Source organism: Crinia signifera, chromosome 6 (assembly GCF_055691185.1).
Source record: "Crinia signifera chromosome 6, ASM5569118v1, whole genome shotgun sequence".
Classification (NCBI taxonomy): domain Eukaryota; kingdom Metazoa; phylum Chordata; class Amphibia; order Anura; family Myobatrachidae; genus Crinia; species Crinia signifera.
The window spans coordinates 281,938,729-281,963,398 of NC_139222.1; the positions used below are offsets into that span (position 1 = coordinate 281,938,729).

Here is a 24,670-nt window from a genome sequence, read left to right on the forward strand (position 1 = left end):
TGTGCATACATGATTCACAATATCAGAAAAGTAATATAAAAAACGAGGAGAGAATGGTCTATGAACAGAGAGGCAAAGGCATATATGTAAACAGTAATAACGAAAAGTTAATATTAATACAATCTTTAGAAAACAAAAACCGGAGTCAGAGCTTCATAGCGAGTGATTGGTCAGTTCTTCTGCCAATCATTTAGTAAAAGAATATGTTACTAAGGATACCTGACAACAAATTCACGTTAGCCCAATCAGGGTCTAACTTCCGTGGACACGTGGGACGGGTCGCGGTCACATGGTCTGGACATGTGACCGGCTGAGGCATAATGCAGAAAGCACCGCTTCATGGCGTGCATTTCAAGCCTCAGAGTCAGCGTGTATGCCGGAAGAAGCGAGTATCACGTGACTCGCTCTCTTCCGTCCTCTGTGTCCACAGACAGCTAGTTATCGCGTTGAAAAGTGCGTCATAAGCGTCTGTTGGATTCAGTGAGGCAGAGTAAATAGGATGATGGAAATAGGTTGCCATCTTGTGGACAAAAGTTAAAATGACAATCATCGCAAAACTACTGGGAATATTTGGCTTGGTTATATTGTTGATAGAACAAACATATAATAAAACTGTATATGGAGTGATCTAATGGTCGTAGTTTTCTGGGACTTTCTTAAATCACAACAAAATTGATATCAGAAAAAAGTATATACATGTATATAAAAAAATATAAGATATAAAATATATAAATATACAAAAAATATATATACAAAAAAAGGGGGGAAGAAGAGAGAAATAGTTGCATATAAGGAAATAAATATACATTTGTATATATGGATGACAATAATCAACCGGGAACATGATATTAATAGGCAATTATTATGTAAATAGATGATATTGATTCAAGAGACCGTAATAGTAATAGTGGATAATTATAAAAAATAATAATGATAACAATAATACTAAAAATTAATAAAGTATACAGAAATGTACATATGACTAGGGGATTAATAATAGGATTTCTCGAAAGGTGTATATATACTAAAAAAAATTATTATTATATATATATATACATTAAATCACACTATTCAATTCTACTGCCTCGTTCAGGCCATTTGGAAAAATCGAGTTCATTTGGTACATCCAAAACACCTCTCTCTTACAGAGTGTCTTGAATCTATCTCCACCCCTGATGGTTTTGGGGATAAACTCAACACCTATAAGTTTCAAATTTTTGGGATCACTGGAGTGTCTTTCTAAAAAGTGTTTGGATACACTGTGTGTGTATACTTTATTGATTATGTTTCTGCGGTGTTCTAAAAATCTTTGTTTTAGGGGGCGTGTGGTTCTCCCCACGTATTTCAAACCACACTCACATATTAGAACATAAATTACATAATTAGAATTACAGTTTATAAAGTTTCTAATATCATACGGTTTATCTCCATCAATCTGAATTTGAGTGGTTTTTCTGTCTGTATACTGACAGGTGAGGCATCGGGTTTGACAGCATTGAAAAAAACCTTTGGGTTTTGTCCCTAACCACATAGTAGAATCTGAGGTTTTATCTTTATTGAGTTTTTCTGGTTTAAGAAAACTGGGAGCTAATAAATTCTTTAGAGAAATATTTTTTCTAAAAACAAACTCTGGGGTTTCAGGCAGAATATCTTGCAACCATCGGTCTCCTTTCAGTATGTTGTGATTTTTCTTTATAATGTTCTTAATTTCGGAGCAGGAATTATTGTATTTAGAAATAAAAACTATTTCTCGTTTACGGGTATCCTCTTTTTTTGTTTTATTTTCTAATAAATCCTTTCTTTTTATTAGACTAACTTCAGATAGTGCTTTGTTCAGAATATATGTGGGATATTGGCAATGTTTAAAGGCATCTGTCAAAGTTTCTGCTTGTTCTTTAAAAGTGGATTTTTTTGTATATTTTCTATCTATCCCAGGGGACTCTCAATCCCCCCCTTAGTAGCTGCTCCACATCTCAACCCATCACAGCGCCCATTTAGGTTGGTATCCAACCTTTGTGTGTGTTTTCTTTTTTGAGTTTTTTTGGGCTGCAGTTATGGGTTGTTTTGTGAAATTCGAGGAGAGAATGAACAGGAGGCAACTTTATTTTTCTAAGTGGGAATCACCCCTAGAAGGGGACCACACTAATGTTGAATGCAATCTCAAAGATGATTTTTATGAATTAGAGAATTTGTTGAAACTGGAGATGCGACACTGGCTGGACAGTGTTAATCTCCAGAAATATGTTGATAAAAAAATGATACCAAGGGGGCTAAGGCTCTTCAAGCCATCAATATTCCAAGGTGATACTAGATATCAAGACGAATGGGAGAAATTGCTAGACACCTGCTCCCTGGCCCTTATGGAATTAGTGATTAAATTCCGTATAGAAAAAACTAAGAAAGCCGAAATAGATATCGAGGCCCTTAGAACTAAACTTGAGCCCTCTGCGAACACCAGGGAATTTAAAGAAAGAGACAACCTCATTACTGATAGAGTTTCAAAATTCGAACAAATGTTAATTGAAACCAAATGTAAAAAATTTAAAAGGGATATGGATGACTACCAAACTGGAGCAGTTAGGACCTATAGAACAAACAATAAAAAACCCTATACTGGCCCTTCCTCACAACCAAATACGTCATCTAATTATAGACGCCCTTCAAAATCAGAACAAAATAAGTCATATAGACACTATAGCCAAAATGGAAGGGAAGAGAGACCAAGATATAACAAATCATCTCACCCCACTCAACCTGCCCATAAAGAAATGTATCAAGAAAGAAGCCACATTCAGCCCACTAACAAAGATAAATATCATGAAAGAGGCCCTAATCACATCAACACCTCGGACCTAGGTGCCAGACCCAAAACCAGCAGAGAAAAAGATACCCAAGAATCTGAGGTTTTTTTTAGACCCCCTGATCAGAAGGAGACGTTACAGCCCCCTCCCCAAAAGAGATCGTCAATTAGGGACACCAAAAAGACGAAGGGGTTCAAGTTACGAGGAAGAAGGGGTGGTAGACAGGTACAATACAAGAGGCGGAAACTGATTGCAAAAAATAACAAAAAGAGACCTACTACCATCTTTAACCTTACCTCTAAAAAATTGACAGCAACAGAAATTTCTCTATTAGAACGTGGCCTCAAATTTTCACCCTCTCAGAGCCCCAATATCTTCGACTTGTTCGTTGAGCTAAATAGATACGTTCGAACCCTCTGTCGCAAACGTTATTTTGCGCAGAAAAAATTAGATCAAAATGTTGACCCAATCTCTGCACCTATTGTTCTAGATTGCGAAGACAAACAAACACTAGAAGATCTCTCAGATCTTTTGGGGGAATCAAAATCCCCCCAAAAAATCTTTGATTTAAAAAATCACTTTAAACTACAGTCAGAATTTTTTCCAATAAAAACAAAAGGCAGCAGCATCGAAAGTTTTTATAAAACCACCTTAGGAGACTTTAAAAGATTGTGCAAGGAATCTGAGCATAAAACTAATAAATACTCAAATCTCAACAAGTGGGAACTTAAAGCCCTTAAAAAATTGACAAAAGACTCTTCAATAGTAATAAAAGAGGCAGATAAAGGGGGGGGCCTCGTAATTCAGGACCGTGCTGACTACATCCAGGAGGCCAATCGCCAACTGGGTGACACTAAATTTTACTCTAAATTGGATAAAGATCCAACTGCTACCTTTCAGGTTGATTTATTCAATCTCCTTGAAGGAGCCAGAATTGAGGGGATTATTTCCAAACAGGAATTCCATTTTCTTTTCCACGAGCACCCCCTCACACCCATTTATTACCACTTACCTAAAATCCATAAGTCACTTTCTTCACCTCCTGGTCGACCTATTATTTCGGGCATTGATTCACTTACCTCCAATCTTTCATTTTATGTTGACTCCTTTCTCCAACCACGGGTTCCTTCCCTCAGGTCTCACATCAAAGATTCTACACATTTTTTACAATTAATTCAAAATGTACAGTGGAAAGACTCATATGCTTTCCTTACACTAGATGTACAAAGTTTGTACACGAACATACCACATCAGTTGGGTGTTCAATCCATTACAAATAAATTATATAATGATGGAGACCTGGGGGAAAATCACCAACGATTCCTCACAGATTGTATTTTATTTATCCTCCAGCACAATTACTTTATATTTAATGACACTTTTTATTTACAGGTGATGGGAACGGCTATGGGGACCAGGTTCGCACCGAGTTATGCCAACCTCTATATGGGGGAGGTAGAGGACTCCCTCATTTGGGGGGGCCCTTTCGGTGCGAACCTGGTCCTCTATGGCCGTTATATTGATGATTTGTTTATGATTTGGGATGGGGATCACGATTCAGCACTTTTATTTGTTAATCACCTTAATAATAATAATTTTAATCTAATTTTCACCCACACATACCATCGTAACCGAATTGATTTTTTGGATCTAACCCTCGAAACACAAAATAACAATATCATGACAAGTACTTTCTTTAAAGAAGTCAGCACGAACCAATACCTCCATTTTCAGAGTGCCCACCTCCCTGCCTGGAAGAGAAATATCCCTAAAGGGCAGTTTCTTCGTTTACGAAGAAACTGTTCCAGTGAGTCCACTTTTAAAGAACAAGCAGAAACTTTGACAGATGCCTTTAAACATTGCCAATATCCCACATATATTCTGAACAAAGCACTATCTGAAGTTAGTCTAATAAAAAGAAAGGATTTATTAGAAAATAAAACAAAAAAAGAGGATACCCTTAAACGAGAAATAGTTTTTATTTCTAAATACAATAATTCCTGCTCCGAAATTAAGAACATTATAAAGAAAAATCACAACATACTGAAAGGAGACCGATGGTTGCAAGATATTCTGCCTGAAACCCCAGAGTTTGTTTTTAGAAAAAATATTTCTCTAAAGAATTTATTAGCTCCCAGTTTTCTTAAACCAGAAAAACTCAATAAAGATAAAACCTCAGATTCTACTATGTGGTTAGGGACAAAACCCAAAGGTTTTTTTCAATGCTGTCAAACCCGATGCCTCACCTGTCAATATACAGACAGAAAAACCACTAAAATTCAGATTGATGGAGATAAACCGTATGATATTAGAAACTTTATAAACTGTAATTCTAATTATGTAATTTATGTTCTAATATGTGAGTGTGGTTTGAAATACGTGGGGAGAACCACACGCCCCCTAAAACAAAGATTTTTAGAACACCGCAGAAACATAATCAATAAAGTATACACACACATTGTGTATCCAAACACTTTTTAGAAAGACACTCCAGTGATCCCAAAAATTTGAAACTTATAGGTGTTGAGTTTATCCCCAAAACCATCAGGGGTGGAGATAGATTCAAGACACTCTGTAAGAGAGAGGTGTTTTGGATGTACCAAATGAACTCGATTTTTCCAAATGGCCTGAACGAGGCAGTAGAATTGAATAGTGTGATTTAATGTATATATATATAATAATAATTTTTTTTAGTATATATACACCTTTCGAGAAATCCTATTATTAATCCCCTAGTCATATGTACATTTCTGTATACTTTATTAATTTTTAGTATTATTGTTATCATTATTATTTTTATTATTTTTTTATAATTATCCACTATTACTATTACGGTCTCTTGAATCAATATCATCTATTTACATAATAATTGCCTATTAATATCATGTTCCCGGTTGATTATTGTCATCCATATATACAAATGTATATTTATTTCCTTATATGCAACTATTTCTCTCTTCTTCCCCCCTTTTTTTGTATATATATTTTTTGTATATTTATATATTTTATATCTTATATTTTTTGTTTTTTTATATACATGTATATACTTTTTTCTGATATCAATTTTGTTGTGATTTAAGAAAGTCCCAGAAAACTACGACCATTAGATCACTCCATATACAGTTTTATTATATGTTTGTTCTATCAACAATATAACCAAGCCAAATATTCCCAGTAGTTTTGCGATGATTGTCATTTTAACTTTTGTCCACAAGATGGCAACCTATTTCCATCATCCTATTTACTCTGCCTCACTGAATCCAACAGACGCTTATGACGCGCTTTTCAACGCGATAACTAGCTGTCTGTGGACACAGAGGACGGAAGAGAGCGAGTCACGTGATACTCGCTTCTTCCGGCATACACGCTGACTCTGAGGCTTGAAATGCACGCCATGAAGCGGTGCTTTCCGCATTATGCCTCAGCCGGTCACATGTCCAGACCATGTGACCGCGACCCGTCCCACGTGTCCACGGAAGTTAGACCCTGATTGGGCTAACGTGAATTTGTTGTCAGGTATCCTTAGTAACATATTCTTTTACTAAATGATTGGCAGAAGAACTGACCAATCACTCGCTATGAAGCTCTGACTCCGTTTTTTGTTTTCTAAAGATTGTATTAATATTAACTTTTCGTTATTACTGTTTACATATATGCCTTTGCCTCTCTGTTCATAGACCATTCTCTCCTCGTTTTTTATATTACTTTTCTGATATTGTGAATCATGTATGCACAGGTGCACTCATTTACCTATAATGGGAGGGGTATATAAACCCCCAACAAACACCATGAGACTATCCTTTGATAAAGCTGCTCCTATATGCAGCGAAACGCGTCAGGCACCTTGCACCAGCTACCTACCACCAGCCAACTTTGCCAACCTTGCCACCTACCACCTTTTGGGATCCAGACCAGCCGCCACCGGATTGTCTTACTCTTCAAACAGACCGTTTAAATGGAGTCCTGTAGAAATACCCTCAAAAACCATCTGTTGGACTTGCTTCAATGCCATCCTAAATAAGGATTAAAGGACCACATTTGGGACTACCTGCGGTAAATATCACCTATATCTTATTTGAAGAGATATTCTCCTTTTCCGGAAACAGGCGACATATATAGGAATGGACCCTATCCCCAGGCAATTAATATTTGTAGGTGCTGGTGCATTTGTTTTATTAATCAGTTTATTTTAAATTATCTGTGCACTTTATACAATAAATGTGATATTGTTTTTACTTGACATAGCGCTACTATTTTTTTGTATATTTTCTATCTATCCCAGGGGACTCTCAATCTTCCCCCTTAGTAGCTGCTCCACACCTCAACCCATCACAGCGCCCATTTAGGTTGGTATCCAACCTTTGTGTGTATTTCCCTGGTAGCGCAGGGCTCCGGCAGCCCTGATACTGAGCTGCAGCTATTTCCCTGGTAGCGCAGGGCTCCGGCAGCCCTAATACTGAGCTGCAGCTATTTCCCTGGTAGCGCAGGGCTCCGGCAGCCCTGATACTGAGCTGCAGCTATTTCCCTGGTAGTGCAGGGCTCCGGCAGCCCTAATACTGAGCTGCAGCTATTTCCTTGGTAGTGCAGGGCTCCGGCAGCCCTGATAATGAGCTGCAGCTATTTCCCTGGTAGCGCAGGGCTCCGGCAGCCCTGATACTGAGCTGCAGCTATTTCCCTGGTAGCGCAGGGCTCCGGCAGCCCTGATACTGAGCTGCAGCTATTTCCCTGGTAGCGCAGGGCTTCGGCAGCCCTGATACTGAGCTGCAGCTATTTCCCTGGTAGTGCAGGGCTCCGGCAGCCCTAATACTGAGCTGCAGCTATTTCCCTGGTAGCGCAGGGCTCCGGCAGCCCTGATACTGAGCTGCAGCTATTTCCCTGGTAGTGCAGGGCTCCGGCAGCCCTTATACTGAGCTGCAGCTATTTAGCTGGTAGCGCAGGGCTCCGGCAGCCCTGATACTGAGCTGCAGCTATTTCCCTGGTAGCGCAGGGCTCCGGCACCCCTGATACTGAGCTGCAGCTATTTCCCTGGTAGTGCAGGGCTCCGGCAGCCCTAATACTGAGCTGCAGCTATTTCCCTGGTAGCGCAGGGCTCCGGCAGCCCTGATACTGAGCTGCAGCTATTTCCCTGGTAGTGCAGGGCTCCGGCAGCCCTTATACTGAGCTGCAGCTATTTAGCTGGTAGCGCAGGGCTCCGGCAGCCCTGATACTGAGCTGCAGCTATTTCCCTGGTAGCGCAGGGCTCCGGCAGCCCTAATGCTGAGCTGCAGCTATTTCCCTGGTAGTGCAGGGCTCCGGCCGCCCACGTGGGGATACTCACTGCGGACAACAAATTCCGCCACCAGGACGCCCCCGGTCTGTTCTTTCTGTTGCTTTCGTTTCCCACACATCTGAGAATGGAGAAAGAACAGGGATTATTCTGTAATTCTGATGTGCATGTAACACTATGGGGGAAAATTTACTAAAATGGTTCTATTTCACATGGGATGTTGCTATGGGCAACCAATAATATACTATCTGTTATCTCAGTGGTTCCCAATCTCAGTCCTCAGGACCCCACACAGTTCACGTTTTCCAGGTCACCCGGCAGGAACACAGGTGCATTCATTACTCACTGACACATTTTAAAAGATCCACAGGTGGAGCTAATTATATCACTTGTGATTCTGTGAGGAGATCTGGAAAACATACACTGTGTGGGGGCCGGAGGACCGAGTTTGAGAACCTGTGTTATTTTATAGAAGGTGCTAAATAAATAAGTAGATTCTGATTGGATGTCCATCCATAGCAACATCCCATGTGAATTACAACTCCCATTCCCCCTATACGTCATGTGCGCTGTGCTGCTCTCTAATAATATATATTCAACAAGTACAAAATAAACATGTAAACGCCAGCTGTAGATAATCACACACATGTACACGCCAGCTGTAGATGATCACACGCATGTACACGCCAGCTCTAGATGATCACACGCATGTACACGCCAGCTGTAGATGATCACACACATGTACACGCCAGCTGTAGATGATCACACGCATGTACACGCCAGCTGTAGATGATCACACGCATGTACACGCCAGCTGTATATTATTACACACATGTACACACCAGCTGTAGATGATCACACACATGTACACGCCAGATGTAGATTATCACACAATTGTACACGCCAGCTGTAGATTATCACACGCATGTACACGCCAGCTGTAGATTATCACATGCATGTACACGCCAGCTGTAGATTATCACATGCATGTACACGCCAGCTGTAGATTATCACACGCATGTACACGCCAGCTGTAGATTATCACACGCATGTACACGCCAGCTGTAGATTATCACACGCATGTACACGCCAGCTGTAGATTATCACATGCATGTACACGCCAGCTGTAGATTATCACACGCATGTACACGCCAGCTGTAGATTATCACACGCATGTACACGCCAGCTGTAGATTATCACACAGATGTACACGCTAGCTGTAGATGATCAGACACGTACTCCCCAGCTGTAGATTATCACACACATGTACACGCCAGCTGTAGATGATCACGCGCATGTACACGCCAGCTGTAGATGATCACACACATGTACACATCAGCTGTAGATGATCACACGCATGTACACGCCAGCTGTAGATTATAACACACAAGTACACGCCAGCTGTAGATTATCACATGTATGTACACGCCAGCTGTAGATTATCACACACATGTATATGCCAGCTGTAGATGATCACACACATGCCATGCCAGCTGTAGATTATCACACACATGTACACGCCAGCTGTAAATGATCAGACACATGCACACATCAGCTGTAGATTATCATACGCATGTGCACACCAGCTGTAGATTATCACACGCACGTACACGCCAGCTGTAGATTATCACACACATGTACACGCCAGCTGTAAATGATCAGACACATGCACACATCAGCTGTAGATTATCACACGCATGTACATCCAAGCTGTAGATTATCACACGCACGTACACGCCAGCTGTAGATTATCACACACATGTACACATCAGCTGTAGATGATCACACGCATGTACACGCCAGCTGTAGATTATAACACACAAGTACACGCCAGCTGTAGATTATCACATGTATGTACACGCCAGCTGTAGATTATCACACACATGTATATGCCTGCTGTAGATGATCACACACATGCCACACCAGCTGTAGATTATCACACACATGTACACGCCAGCTGAAAATGATCAGACACATGCACACATCAGCTGTAGATTATCACACGCATGTACATCCAAGCTGTAGATTATCACACGCACGGACACGCCAGCTGTAGATTATCACACACCTGTACACGCCAGCTGTAGATGATCACACGCATGTACAAGCCAGCTGTAGATGATCACACGCATGTACACGCCAGCTGTAGATTATCACACGCATGTACACGCCAGCTGTAGATTATCACACAGATGTACACGCTAGCTGTAGATGATCAGACACGTACTCCCCAGCTGTAGATTATCACACACATGTACACGCCAGCTGTAGATGATCACGCGCATGTACACGCCAGCTGTAGATGATCACACGCATGTACACATCAGCTGTAGATGATCACACGCATGTACACGCCAGCTGTAGATTATAACACACAAGTACACGCCAGCTATAGATTATCACATGTATGTACACGCCAGCTGTAGATTATCACACACATGTATATGCCAGCTGTAGATGATCACACACATGCCACGCCAGCTGTAGATTATCACACACATGTACACGCCAGCTGTAAATGATCAGACACATGCACACATCAGCTGTAGATTATCATACGCATGTGCACACCAGCTGTAGATTATCACACGCACGTACACGCCAGCTGTAGATTATCACACACATGTACACGCCAGCTGTAAATGATCAGACACATGCACACATCAGCTGTAGATTATCACACGCATGTACATCCAAGCTGTAGATTATCACACGCACGTACACGCCAGCTGTAGATTATCACACACATGTACACATCAGGTGTAGATGATCACACGCATGTACACGCCAGCTGTAGATTATAACACACAAGTACACGCCAGCTGTAGATTATCACATGTATGTACACGCCAGCTGTAGATTATCACACACATGTATATGCCAGCTGTAGATGATCACACACATGCCACACCAGCTGTAGATTATCACACACATGTACACGCCAGCTGAAAATGATCAGACACATGCACACATCAGCTGTAGATTATCACACGCATGTACATCCAAGCTGTAGATTATCACACGCACGGACACGCCAGCTGTAGATTATCACACACCTGTACACGCCAGCTGTAGATGATCACACGCATGTACACACCAGCTGTAGATTATCACACGTATGTACACGCCAGCTGTAGATTATAACACACAAGTACACGCCAGCTGTAGATTATCACACGTATGTACACGCCAGCTGTAGATTATAACACACATGTATATGCCAGCTGTAGATGATCACACACATGCCACGCCAGCTGTAGATTATCACACACATGTACACGCCAGCTGTAAATGATCAGACACATGCACACATCAGCTGTAGATTATCACACACATGTACATCCAAGCTGTAGATGATCACACGCACGTACACGCCAGCTGTAGATTATCACACACCTGTACACGCCAGCTGTAGGTTATCACACGTATGTACACGCCAGCTGTAGATTATAACACACATGTATATGCCAGCTGTAGATGATCACACACATGCCACGCCAGCTGTAGATTATCACACACATGTACACGCCAGCTGTAAATGATCAGACACATGCACACATCAGCTGTAGATTATCACACACATGTACATCCAAGCTGTAGATTATCACACGCACGTACACGCCAGCTGTAGATAATCACACACATGTACACACCAGCTGTAGGTTATCACACACCTGTACATGCCAGCTGTAGATGATCACATGCATGTACACGCCAGCTGTAGATTATCACACACATGTACACGCCAGCTGTACATTATCACATGCATGTACACGCCAGCTGTAGATTATCACACCCATGTACATGTCAGCTGTAGACTATCACACACATGTACGCACCAGCTGTAGATTATCACACACATGTACACGCCAGCTGTAAATGATCAGACACATGCACACATCAGCTGTAGATTATCACACGCATGTACATCCAAGCTGTAGATTATCACACGCACGTACACGCCAGCTGTAGATTATCACACACATGTACACGCCAGCTGTAGATTATCACACACATGTACTCCCAGCTGTAGATTATCACACGCATGTACACGCCAGCTGTAGATGATCACATGTATGTACACGCCAGCTGTAGATTATCACACACATGTATATGCCTGCTGTAGATGATCACACACATGCCACACCAGCTGTAGATTATCACACACATGTACACGCCAGCTGAAAATGATCAGACACATGCACACATCAGCTGTAGATTATCACACGCATGTACATCCAAGCTGTAGATTATCACACGCACGGACACGCCAGCTGTAGATTATCACACACCTGTACACGCCAGCTGTAGATGATCACACGCATGTACAAGCCAGCTGTAGATGATCACACGCATGTACACGCCAGCTGTAGATTATCACACGCATGTACACGCCAGCTGTAGATTATCACACAGATGTACACGCTAGCTGTAGATGATCAGACACGTACTCCCCAGCTGTAGATTATCACACACATGTACACGCCAGCTGTAGATGATCACGCGCATGTACACGCCAGCTGTAGATGATCACACGCATGTACACATCAGCTGTAGATGATCACACGCATGTACACGCCAGCTGTAGATTATAACACATCCAAGCTGTAGATTATCACACGCACGTACACGCCAGCTGTAGATAATCACACACATGTACACACCAGCTGTAGGTTATCACACACCTGTACATGCCAGCTGTAGATGATCACATGCATGTACACGCCAGCTGTAGATTATCACACACATGTACACGCCAGCTGTACATTATCACATGCATGTACACGCCAGCTGTAGATTATCACACCCATGTACATGTCAGCTGTAGACTATCACACACATGTACGCACCAGCTGTAGATTATCACACACATGTACACGCCAGCTGTAAATGATCAAACACATGCACACATCAGCTGTAGATTATCATACGCATGTACACACCAGCTGTAGATTATCACACGCACGTACGCGCCAGCTGTAGATGATCAGACACATTTACACGCCAGCTGTAGATTATCACACACATGTACTCCCAGCTGTAGATTATCACACGCATGTACACGCCAGCTGTAGATGATCACACGCATGTACACGATAGCTGTAGAATTTCACACCCATGTACACGTCAGCTGTAGATTATCACACACACATGTACATGCCAGCTGTAGATTATCACACACATGTACTCCCCAGCTGTAGATTATAACACGCATGCATTTGCCAGCTGTACATTGTCACACACATGTACGCGCCAGCGGAGAGAATAACACATACGACAGGGCAGGAGAACTTCTCGCTGTCGCACAGGTACGTCTCGCAGTGCAGCCAGACTTTAGATAACTTTGGGACATTCTGGAAACGGAAGGCGTTAAGCTGAAATGTCGCCCGGCTGTTCTTCCCGTTCTCATGGACCAGAACCGTGTCGTCCGATGCACACCTGCAATGAGAACACAGTGAGCAGCACCGATACCCACCTGGGCCGGCTGACGGAACCGTACCGTCCTCCTATCAGACTATGTGGAGATATGGCACCAGGCACGGTGTCAGACCAAGCAGGATGCTGGGAGATTCTGGTCACGTACATGACGGACATCCCCTGGCTAGGCCGGATTAAGGTCTGTGGGGGCCCCTAGACCCCATCACTTAGAGACTGGACAGCTGCAGACCTGCCTATAAGAGGCGTCACTATATACAGGAGTATACATTATATACAGGAGCCTCATCTAACACTTGCTGTGATAAACCCTGAGGAGGAAATGCAGCACAGGTGTCTCCGCAGTGTCAGGTTCCCACTGTCATGATGTCACCAGGAGAACGTGGTGAGCGGGCAGAAAGGCGTCATCGGAACCACTCAGCTGACGGAAAGTTTTATATGAGCCCCGACTCCCCCTCATAATGACCTGTAATGTTACTTATATAGGAAATATAATCTTTTTTATACATTTTTTTATTTGAATTTATATAACATATGTGAGCGACGTTGATATTTTTTGCAGATATTTTGAACATCTCTGGCAGAGACGTTGGCATAACCCAGCCCTGACCCTAGCGAATGATGTAACATTGCCAGAAGCCCTATTGATTCTTGTTGGCTGATGTGGTAGAACAAAGGGCCGTATTATCGTCTGTTCGCACGGACCAGAATATTCGCAGGGCTCCGATGGTGGGCGTATGGGCATATGGTGCCTGCAGCCACCGTGAACAGGGTGTTCATTGGGCTCACGCACCCAAGTGTGCGGGCGGGGGGCATGGAGGGGGGCCGGTGGCCCGGGTCATTTGCATGTGGGAACACCCAGCGTTTCATGGGCGTTCCCATTAGAACACTGGGCGTTCTCACGCAAATACCCTGATGACGCGGGTGCGGGGAGCGGTCAGCTGACATCACCAGATGTCAGCTGGCCGCCCATTTCCCCCCAAATGTCCGCACATATGTAAGTGACTTGAGAGTCACTTTTATATGCGTGCACCTTCGCCATCATTCGATGGTCGCCGATCATCGATGTGGGTGGATCCTACATTACTGTGTAACCTCCATTTGCAGGCCCTGCGAGGGAATCGCTCTTGCGAATGGGTGGCGCCTAGGCCACCAGAATAACCCCCAAAGTGTATGACCCATCTAACTGGTTCTTCATTTAGTAATATTAAGCGAGTACGGAGCACAACCCCCACAGACCTGCCCCAGCGACCCTACTGCCCATGTGTATATATCGGGATTAGGTCTGGAGATCAGATATCTTACCCTTTACTGATTAGCTGCCACTGGATGTGATAGGCGTAATCCGGAGACGGCGTCGCCCAGCAATAGTTCAGCACCACCTTGAATCTATAAACAGATAATCACAACAAGTTACAGTATATGGTGACAATTTGTACTTTTCACCAATATATACCCCGTTGTGTTGCTGCTAGGAGACAATGAAGCTTTATTACATATACAGTAGACAAGAGGTTCTCGGACTCTGCCTCTAGGACCCTAAACTGTTCCCAGGCCCCCGGCAGGAGCACAGGTGTACTCATTACTCATTGACACATTTCCAAGGTCACCTGGCAGGAGCACAGGTGTACTCATTACTCACTGACACATTTCCCAGGTCACCTGGTAGGAGCACAGGTGTTCTCATTACACATGGATACATTTCCCAGGTCACCCGGCAGGTGCACAGGTGTACTCATTACTCAATGACACATTTCCCAGGTCACCCAGCAGGAGCACAGGTATCCTCATTACTCACTGACACATTTCCCAGGTCACATGGCACAAACACAGGGGTACTCATTACACACTGACACATTTCCCAGGTCACCCAGCAGGAGCACAGGTGTACTCATTACTCACTGACACATTTCCCAGGTCACCCAGCAGGAGCACAGGTGTACTCATTACTCACTGACACATTCCCCAGGTCACCCAGCAGGTGCATAGGTGTTCTCATTACTCACTGACATGTTTCCCAGGTCAACCGGCAGGTGCACAGGTGTACTCATTACACACTGACACATTTCCCAGGTCACCCAGCAGGAGCACAGGTGTACTCACTACTCACTGACACATTTCCCAGGTCACCCAGCAGGAGCACAGGTGTACTCATTACTCACTGACACATTTCCCAGGTCACCCAGCAGGAGCACAGGTATCCTCATTACTCACTGACACATTTCCAAGGTCACCTGGCAGGAGCACAGGTGTACTCATTACTCACTGACACATTTCCCAGGTCACATGGCACAAACACAGGGGTACTCATTACACACTGACACATTTCCAAGGTCACCCAGCAGGAACACAGGTGTACTCATTACTCACTGAAACATTCCCCAGGTCACCCAGCAGGTGCATAGGTGTTCTCATTACTCACTGACATGTTTCCCAGGTCAACCGGCAGGTGCACAGGTGTACACACTACTCACTGACACATTTCCCAGGTCACCCAGCAGGAGCACAGGTGTACTCATTACTCACTGACACATTTACCAGGTCACCCAGCAGGAGCACAGGTGTACACACTACTCACTGACACATTTCCCAGGTCACCCAGCAGGAGCACAGGTGTACTCATTACTCACTGACACATTTCCCAGGTCACCCAGCTGGAGCACAGGTGTACTCATTACTCACTGACACATTTCCCAGGTCACCCAGCAGGAGCACAGCTGTACTCATTACTCACTGACACATTTCCCAGGTCACCTGGTAGGAGCACAGGTGTACTCATTACTCAATGACACATTTCCCAGGTCACATGGCACAAACACAGGGGTACTCATTACTCTCTGACACATTTCCCAGGTCTCCCAACAAGTGCACAGGTGTACTCATTACACACTGACACATGTCCCAGGTCACCCAGCAGGAGCACAGGTGTACTCATTACTCATTGATACATTTCCCAGGTCGCCCAGCAGGTGCATAGGTGTCCTCATTACTCACTGACACATTTCCCAGGTCACCCGACAGGTGCACAGGTGTCCTCACTAATCACTGACTCATTTCCCAGGTTATCCGCTGGAGCACAGGTGTCCTCACTAATCACTGACACATTTTATAAGAGCCACAGATGGAGCTCATTTTTTATTTCACTTGTGATTATGTCATACACGTTGCCCAATCTGATGGGACTGAAATCACAAATGGGTGGGTGCGTTTGTATGCGCCTGCCCACTGAGCTGTCAATCAATGGCGGCTACCGGCTCTGCTGTATGGAAGATCGGCAGAGGTCAACCGTATAAGTGTACCTTGTCCCCTCGCAGGGCAGTATGGATGGTGTAATTAACCCTAAAATGTCTGTGTGTGTGTGTGTGTACAGGTGGTAGGGAAAATAGATTGTAAGCTCCACTGGGGCAGGGACTGATGTGACTGTTCAAATATTCTCTGTACAGCGCTGCGGAATATGTGTGCGCTATATAAGAAACTGTTAATAAATAATGGCTGGCTGCACTTGGCACACTATTATAATCTTATATGGCTGCAGGGTCTACAGTGTACTCTCCCTGTGTACACGCATCACAGACAAGGCATTCATTGCATGTAGATGATACAATATATAGGAAGGGTAGCACTTATATTATACCTGCTGCTCAGTCCTTTAGCCTCTACACCAGCAAATACATCCGACCCAATGTCCGACGTTTCCACCACAAATGGAGCCTCCTTTTGGCTAGAAAACTTTGCGTTCTGTCCCCAAAAAAACAAACACAAAACAACAACCAGAGAATACAGACAGGACACAGTGAGTATAACGTCCATCCACAATGGGTTACACAACATAGTAACTTCACTATAAATACGATTAGCATGTTTGGTGTATACAGGCACATTGGGGGAATCTATATACCACTGACTGCTTTCCCCAGTGTGCGCAGTCTGTGTGTAGCCCAGGACTCAGTGGCTGCAATAGTCACAGGCTGAACAAGGTGTTGCACGCCCTCCCTGAAAACACCTGCGGTTTCCCTAACACTCCAAGAAATGCCGGCTTCCTGTACGGCTAGCAATGAAAAAAGTGTCAGGATTTAGAGAGAGATAAAATACCAGCCACTCTAATTCTAATTGTCATGTTACAGTGTGTGTTGATAATGACAGCAAGCAACGATGCATGTCAACCTAACGACTCACACGCAGAGAAAGAACAGGGCAACATAGGGACTCATAATCATTGATGTTTTATGTCCCCACTGTACAGTCTCACTTATTTTATCTCTCTCCACTTTCCCATCCCCTTGACCCCAGTCCAACATTACTGGGTGACTGTATCATACAGCCCAACAAGAGCCTTTACAATCTGCTGGACCATTATGCAACAGTACCATGTGTATCCATGTGTATCAATGCCGATGTCCCTATAGAGTGTAAGATTGCGAGCAGGGCCCTTCTACCACTATGTCTGTCACAAACCAGTTTTATTTCATCTCTGTTTCCAATTGTAAAGCGCAATGGACTGAGCTGCACTATATAAGAAACTGTTAATAAATAATAATAATAATACATTATGGCTGATGTAGAATACTTTTTCCATTGATGGGGGTGAATCAGCAGAATAATTTTTTTCCAAGGTGCCGGGACGTAGAGCAAAGCTCCGGCCTGACAGTTGCTAAGCCCCACCCACAGGTTCTGATAGGCCTATGCAGGGGCGGATCCAGGATAAAATGACAGGGGGGGCACCATGATAAAAGAGGGTTTAGGTGGGGGAGGGGCAGTCTTAGTGGTACCAGTGTACATGCTAAGAGAGCGGCAGAGAGAGGGTGGGAAATGGGAATAAAAATAAGCCCTGGCAGTTAAAGTACGCAGGCCCACCATGGCGACAAATGTGAAGGATGTAATTGTGCGCGCGCCGAAGGCGCGCTCCAGAAAAGGGGGTGTGGCCACTTTAACAGGGGGCGTGTCCTTGAGTGTAGTGTACAACACCATATACAACTTCTACACATTATGCAACAAAATACTACACCCCATTATACTTGCCCCTTATACATGATGCCAAATGGAATGAGCCAAAATTCACATAATGCCACATGGATTGTGTCAAAATTCACATAATGCCACATGGATTGAGCCAGAATTTACATAATGCCACACGGATTGAGACAAAATTCACATAATGCCAAATGGATTGAGACAAAATTCACATAATGCCACACAGATTAAGCCAAAATTCACAATACGCTTCATAAACAGGGACATTGTGCGCCAAAGGCGCGCATTAAACATTTACACCACAATGTCCATTACACATTAAGTTACACGCTATTATGTCCATTATGTATTATGCCAAACACCATAATGCCTATTAAAAATTATGCTACATAAGTGCTGCTTATCTACATGCTCATTGCCAAGGGTTCCATGCTCATTGCCAGAGATTCCATGCTTGTTGCCATGTGGGATTACATGACCAGTGAATAACAGTTGAACTGATGGTGGTGCATTACATGCCGCCAGGCAGAAGTGATAGCCACTGACAGTGGCAGAGCCTGGCTGTATTCAAAGCACTGCAGGTCCCGGCTATTTGAAAAAATACCCCTTTCACACCAGAAAATGCATTCCCAGGTTGGCCCCTTTTACACCAGCCTAGTCCCTGCATTTTCTGGTGTGAGGGGGAGAGAAAACCACCACTCCCCCCCCCCCTTTAACCAGTTTTTTAATTTAACCGGCTATATCTTCGGAACCAACTGACCCATTTACATGAGACAAGTATCATATTGAAGAACTTTTGAGTGGGCTTTAAATGATTTTGGTCCAGTGAAACTGGAACGTTTGGTTCCAGAGTAATCTGCCCTCAAAGAACATGAACAGCCATGAAATTACATTTCAAAAATAAAAAAAATAGTTTACATGCAATATCTCTGAAACCGATTGACTGATATGGACGAGCCTGGTATCGTATTGAAGGCCCAGCGATTTGGAATTGAATGAGATTAACCAAAAGCTTCTGCGATGCCAGGGGGGGGACTGGAAGCCGCCGGAACCATGTGGGGGGTCGGAATTGACGGGTCCCATATTATCCTATGGGGGGAAAAATGTTACAGCTTTGCCAGGCGATATCTCCGGTTCCCGGGAGGCTAGAGACACGAGGCTGGGCTCGTTGGAAAGCCCTGGTCCTCAGCTACAAAATTAATGACAGGGGGGGCACGTGCCCGGGTGCCCCCCCCCTGAATCCGCCACTGGGCCTATGGGACAGCCAGTCAAAGAGAAGGGATGACTATGGGTTGGTGAGACCATCGATGCATAGGTGGCTTCCATCTATGGCCACTTGTAAATGTCCATTAAAAATAAATGGACATTTGGCTGACTCCATCTTTTATTGGGTGGGAGGGGCAAACGGGCCACATGATATTACTTTGATTAAATTCCCTACTGTGGGATGAGATGATTGGTTGACTCTTGTACTGTGGTCAGTTGCAACCAGATGCAAATGACCCTTTAAACTTTGCCTCTCATAGGGAACACAGTAGAGGGGTATCTCGGAAAGACTCACAGAGTAGAAATTGAGAGAGAGTTGACTTTCAAATGACCCCGAGCTCCCATTCTTCACGTGTACTGTGGCTACTCTGGAAGAAGGGAAAAAATATGTAAGACTAAAACATACATGAGTGGAACGTGCCTGGGTGATTCTTCCACGAAACGCGTCAGCAGCCGAGCAACCTCCTTACCTTTGGTCAAAGGCGGCATGGCCAACCAGGTAGTTGGACTGGTATGTGCAGGTGAAGGAGTAGTTCACCGGCTGGCTTTTTACGATCAGGGTGCTGTCGTTCGACACGATTGAGTTGTAAAAATGGTAGATTGGGTTCTTGAACTTGGAAACGAATAATAATAATAAAAATGAATTAACTAATTTAATTGCGTGTTGTAATATATTTAAGCATATATCATGTATTATAATGTACATTCTGTCACAGATAAGATTTGATCAACGCAATGTCAGTTCTACATGGGGGGGGGTTTAGATATTTGATTGATTTATGACATTTTTCAATTACAAAAAAGCATAATTTACTCTTCTGTGTCGTAGATTCCATTCACAGCCCAGATCATAGACTAATGACACAACTCTATTGAGTTCTAGGAGATGCTGATGATAATGATGATGAAGATGATGATGAAGTAAAAGTGTACACAATGTTATCCATTATAATAGAATTTCACACAAAACTATATTCTGTTACATGTCTTTACTGTAAAAATAAACAGCTCAACGAATACTGTCCTCCCAATAATATCATTGTCTGAGTTTATCATCATCTCTGCTTTATATGGACAATACCAAGCGCAGATCATCATTTAAGAATAAATAATATGTAGTTGAAAAAACACTACATGATTACCTTTGGAAAGAGTAAACTATGGGAAATGACTACGGGTGATATCCTACCAGCCACGAAGCTGATGAAAACGTCTAATATCATGATTAATTACTGCAGAACAAGGATTGGCTCTTGTGTAATAGCAGGGCGCCCGCGCCGCCCGGCTATGCTACATTTTCAGCATAGGCTAAGCTATGCTGCCAGCGCAGCTCAATGGCTGCCTAGCATACTTAGCGTAGTGACTCCGCGGCAGCCCGACTCTTTCCCCGGCATCCATGGCAAGCCTAGTGAGCGCCTCTCACACAGCGCCGGTAACCGCCAGATCCCCTGCGCTGGCGGACACCGGCGGAGAGAGGATCATGCGGGCGCCGGCGGAGAGGCACTCTAGCTGTCTGAGACGCAGGTGAGTCTCAGTAATTATTGTGGCAGGGTACTATCCACAACAGCCCGAAGCGTGGCGAGCACAGCGAGCCCCGTGAGGGACACGTTCCACGTCCCCCCAACCTGTTCATACCCCCTCTATCCACGTCGGCGTGGAGTTGATTTTATAAAGTGTGGTGAGGGCAGCGAGCCACCGTGCCCGAAGCGTGGCGAGTGCAGCGAGCCCGATGAGGGGACGCGGATTACTTTACATGTATTCCACATCCCCTAGTGGGGCTCGCTATGCTCGCCATGCTTCGGGCTCGGTGGCTCGCCACACTTTATAAAATCAACTCCACGCCGATGTGGATAGTGGGGGTATGAACAGGTCAGGGGGGCACATAAAGCGTCCCCCAAAGGGGCTCGCTGCGCTCGCCACGCTTTGGGCTGGCGTGGATAGTGGGGTATGAACAGGTCAGGGGGATGCGCAACGTGTGCCCGCGAGGGGCTCGCTGCGCTTGCCATGCTTCGGGCTGGCGTGGATAGTGGGGGTGTTTCAGGAACACATATCTGACAGGGACACTGACTACGCTGGCCGCGCGAACACCACGCTGATTCTGACAGGGCCAGCAATACATAGTGCAGTCGGGATTATGGAATGGACCGGACCGCACCGGACTGCACTGGCTCCCAGAGATTACAGCCCCACTGTATGGTCCAGTTATTATCCTATCCGCTGACCATACGTGGAGGCTGTAATCTCTCCCTCCCCACCTGTCACAGCACCCCCCCCCCCCCCCCCCCCGGAATGAGCACTACAAGTTCCAGAATGTCAACCTTTGCGGTCTGGTCTGGCATTCTGAGATATGGACCGTTCCGATATTCACCTAATCCGAGTGCAATCTCTTCACCATTTAATATAACATAAAGGTGCCCATATAGGGTACAATTGCTGGGTGTGATCAGATGCGCACTCCCGCGCACCTCCCATCGCACAACTCAAAAACTATGTGCTGCACATACTTTTTGTACTAGATTGCATCTCATTGCATTGCAAAACGTACGCGATGCAATCTGGTCCAAATTGTACTGTGTATGGGCACCTTAACAATTAGATAAGTGACAATTCAATTTAGAAAAAATGACACAATAAACCACAATTGCCAATTCATCACATGACATTTATTTACATACAACTCCTAATGCTTGAAATAGGACTGGTCCCTAACACTATGGGGCAGATGTATGACGCCTGTAAAAGTGATAAAGCAGAACGTGATAATGCACCAGCCAATCAGCTGTGAATAAAGAATTAGTTAGGAGTTGATTGGCTGCTGCGATATCATCTTCCACTTTATCGTCGTTTTATTACTTCACCAGACATCTGCCCCATTGTGTGCAAAATGACGACACAGGCTGCTGCTGACAGTATCCGGGTGATAGATACACAGTGACTAGACCAACGCTAAAGGTTCGACATGCAAATTGTCGATATCGACAAAAGGTCAACGTGAAAAATGTTGGCACGTGTAAACGTCTACATGACTTTTATACTTTTTCGTACTTTAACATCCACGTGGACTCCGACTGTAAACAAAGCGACCCATGAGAGGTTACATGAATACAAATGGGGGTGTGTGGGGGGTGTCGAAAGATGTCGACATAGACAGCAAAGAAACGTGAAAAATTGCATGTCGGTCTTTTCGCGTGTGTCTACCATTTTCATGTTGAGCTTTTGTTTTTGTTGATGTTGACATTTTGTCAATGTCGACTTTTTTGCATTTTGACATTTTTGATGTCGACCTATTGATTGTAGAAGACTTGATGACATTGCTGACTTTTCCTAGAACCTGACATTTTCCTAGAACACTAGTGTAACGGGACATGCCATGCCATAGGCATGACCGCTCCCGAAAAAGGGGAGGGTCTTCATTCGGAGGGTCGGGGCGAAACTGAAAGGGGTCAGGGAGGGGTGAGAAGAGACCACCATTTTTCAGCATCTACCCAGCGATCACCAGCTGCTCTGCAAAGCTGAGCAGGGGTGATCACCTACTCCCACCAACTGTCCCCCCCACCCGTAGGACACTTTGACCCGCAAGAGAGACAGCGGGACAGTCACCAATTAGCGTGACTGGCCTTCTTTTTGCCTGACCAGCAATCCACTGGGAGATATATGTGTGCTGCCCTCAGACATCAGCGATAATCTACCCCGCACTGACACGGGTGGAGGAAACAGCGACATTAATCCTACAGGCGTTAGCGAGAACTCCGGAGACAGTACATAGACATCGGCTAGACACAGAGGGACACGATTCCTGACCGCACACACTACTCCTCCGCTCCTCATTAGTATAAGGACCCGCATAAGGATACACTACCACTCACTTCCACTCCACTCATAAGTACTGTGGATATTTCAAATTGAGAGGAGGGGGTACACATAAATGAACAGTCTATAGAGTATATTTCCTTAATACCAGGATAAAATGAAGGTCTCGTAGATGGTGCAGTTGGTCTCGGAACTCACATACTTACATCAGACTGTGTCGCGCAGTAGGACTTATTCCGCGGAGATAGATCGGGTATAGTGAACTGGTAATAGCCGGACTCAATAATCCCATTATAACACACCCCTCCTAGAGCCAGCTGGTTAATCTCCCAGCCATAAGGACACTCAGGAATTTTCGCCACAATAGATCTGGGGTAACAGTGGACAATAACCACATCTAGAGGAAAAACGAAAGTCATAGTCCCAACAAATACATTTCTACAGTAATACGTTTATTTCATCATTCTTATTTAACGGTCTGGTAAGTGCGTCATTGTACGTTTAATGTTGGAAATTATTAGTGTCAAAAATCACAAAGACATCAAGAATATTTCCACAGAAAGGGCCTGATACTAAGGGGTAAATTTACTAAGGGGTATTTAATCGGAGTGTAGTATGGGACTCCGACAGTCGGGATCCCGACAGTCACTATCCCGACGTTGGGATCCTGACTGCCCGGAGTCAGACAGCATGGCGAGCCCAATAAAGCCCCTTGCGGGCTCGCTACGCTCGCCACGCTGTGGGCACGGTGACTCGCTACTCGAGTCACCTATTCTATTCTCCTGGCTGTCGGCGTTTTGACAGTCGGGATCCCAACGTTGGGTAAATTACTGTCGGGATCCCGACTGTCGGGAACCTGACCGGCACCCATTTAATCGGGGGTTTCAACTGTCGGAATCCCAGCCCATACTCTGCTCGACAGTTACTTGACAGGCGGAATGCAATGGCGATTCATGAAAAGTGGGCGTGTTGGCGAAAAGGGCGTGAATTCGATAATCCACAGCATTAAAGTCGGTTCTGTTTTGTCGGAAACTGCCTTCAATGCTGTCAGTAATGGCAGCAATTGAATAGGCAAGGGAAATAGTGATCGAGATTGAATACCCCCCCCCCCCTCCCCACC

The 24,670-nt window shown here is 44.5% G+C and overlaps 1 protein-coding gene across 2 annotated transcripts in view; it reads right to left on the bottom strand.

Moving 5' to 3' along the window:
* Positions 1-24,670, bottom strand: part of TECTB (tectorin beta) — a 34,852-nt gene that overhangs the window by 7,120 nt on the left and 3,062 nt on the right. Inside the window, exons 3-9 of one of the 2 annotated variants that reach the window (XM_083145654.1) lie at positions 23,757-23,947; positions 20,211-20,353; positions 20,036-20,108; positions 17,138-17,241; positions 14,809-14,892; positions 13,344-13,506; positions 8,119-8,188 (exon numbers count right to left, since the gene is read on the bottom strand). In XM_083145654.1, the coding sequence (XP_083001780.1) occupies positions 8,119-8,188; positions 13,344-13,506; positions 14,809-14,892; positions 17,138-17,241; positions 20,036-20,108; positions 20,211-20,353; positions 23,757-23,947 (828 nt within the window). Of the gene's footprint in view, positions 1-8,118; positions 8,189-13,343; positions 13,507-14,808; positions 14,893-17,137; positions 17,242-20,035; positions 20,136-20,210; positions 20,354-23,756; positions 23,948-24,670 lie in introns of both variants that reach the window. The other variant, XM_083145653.1, reaches the window with a different exon arrangement.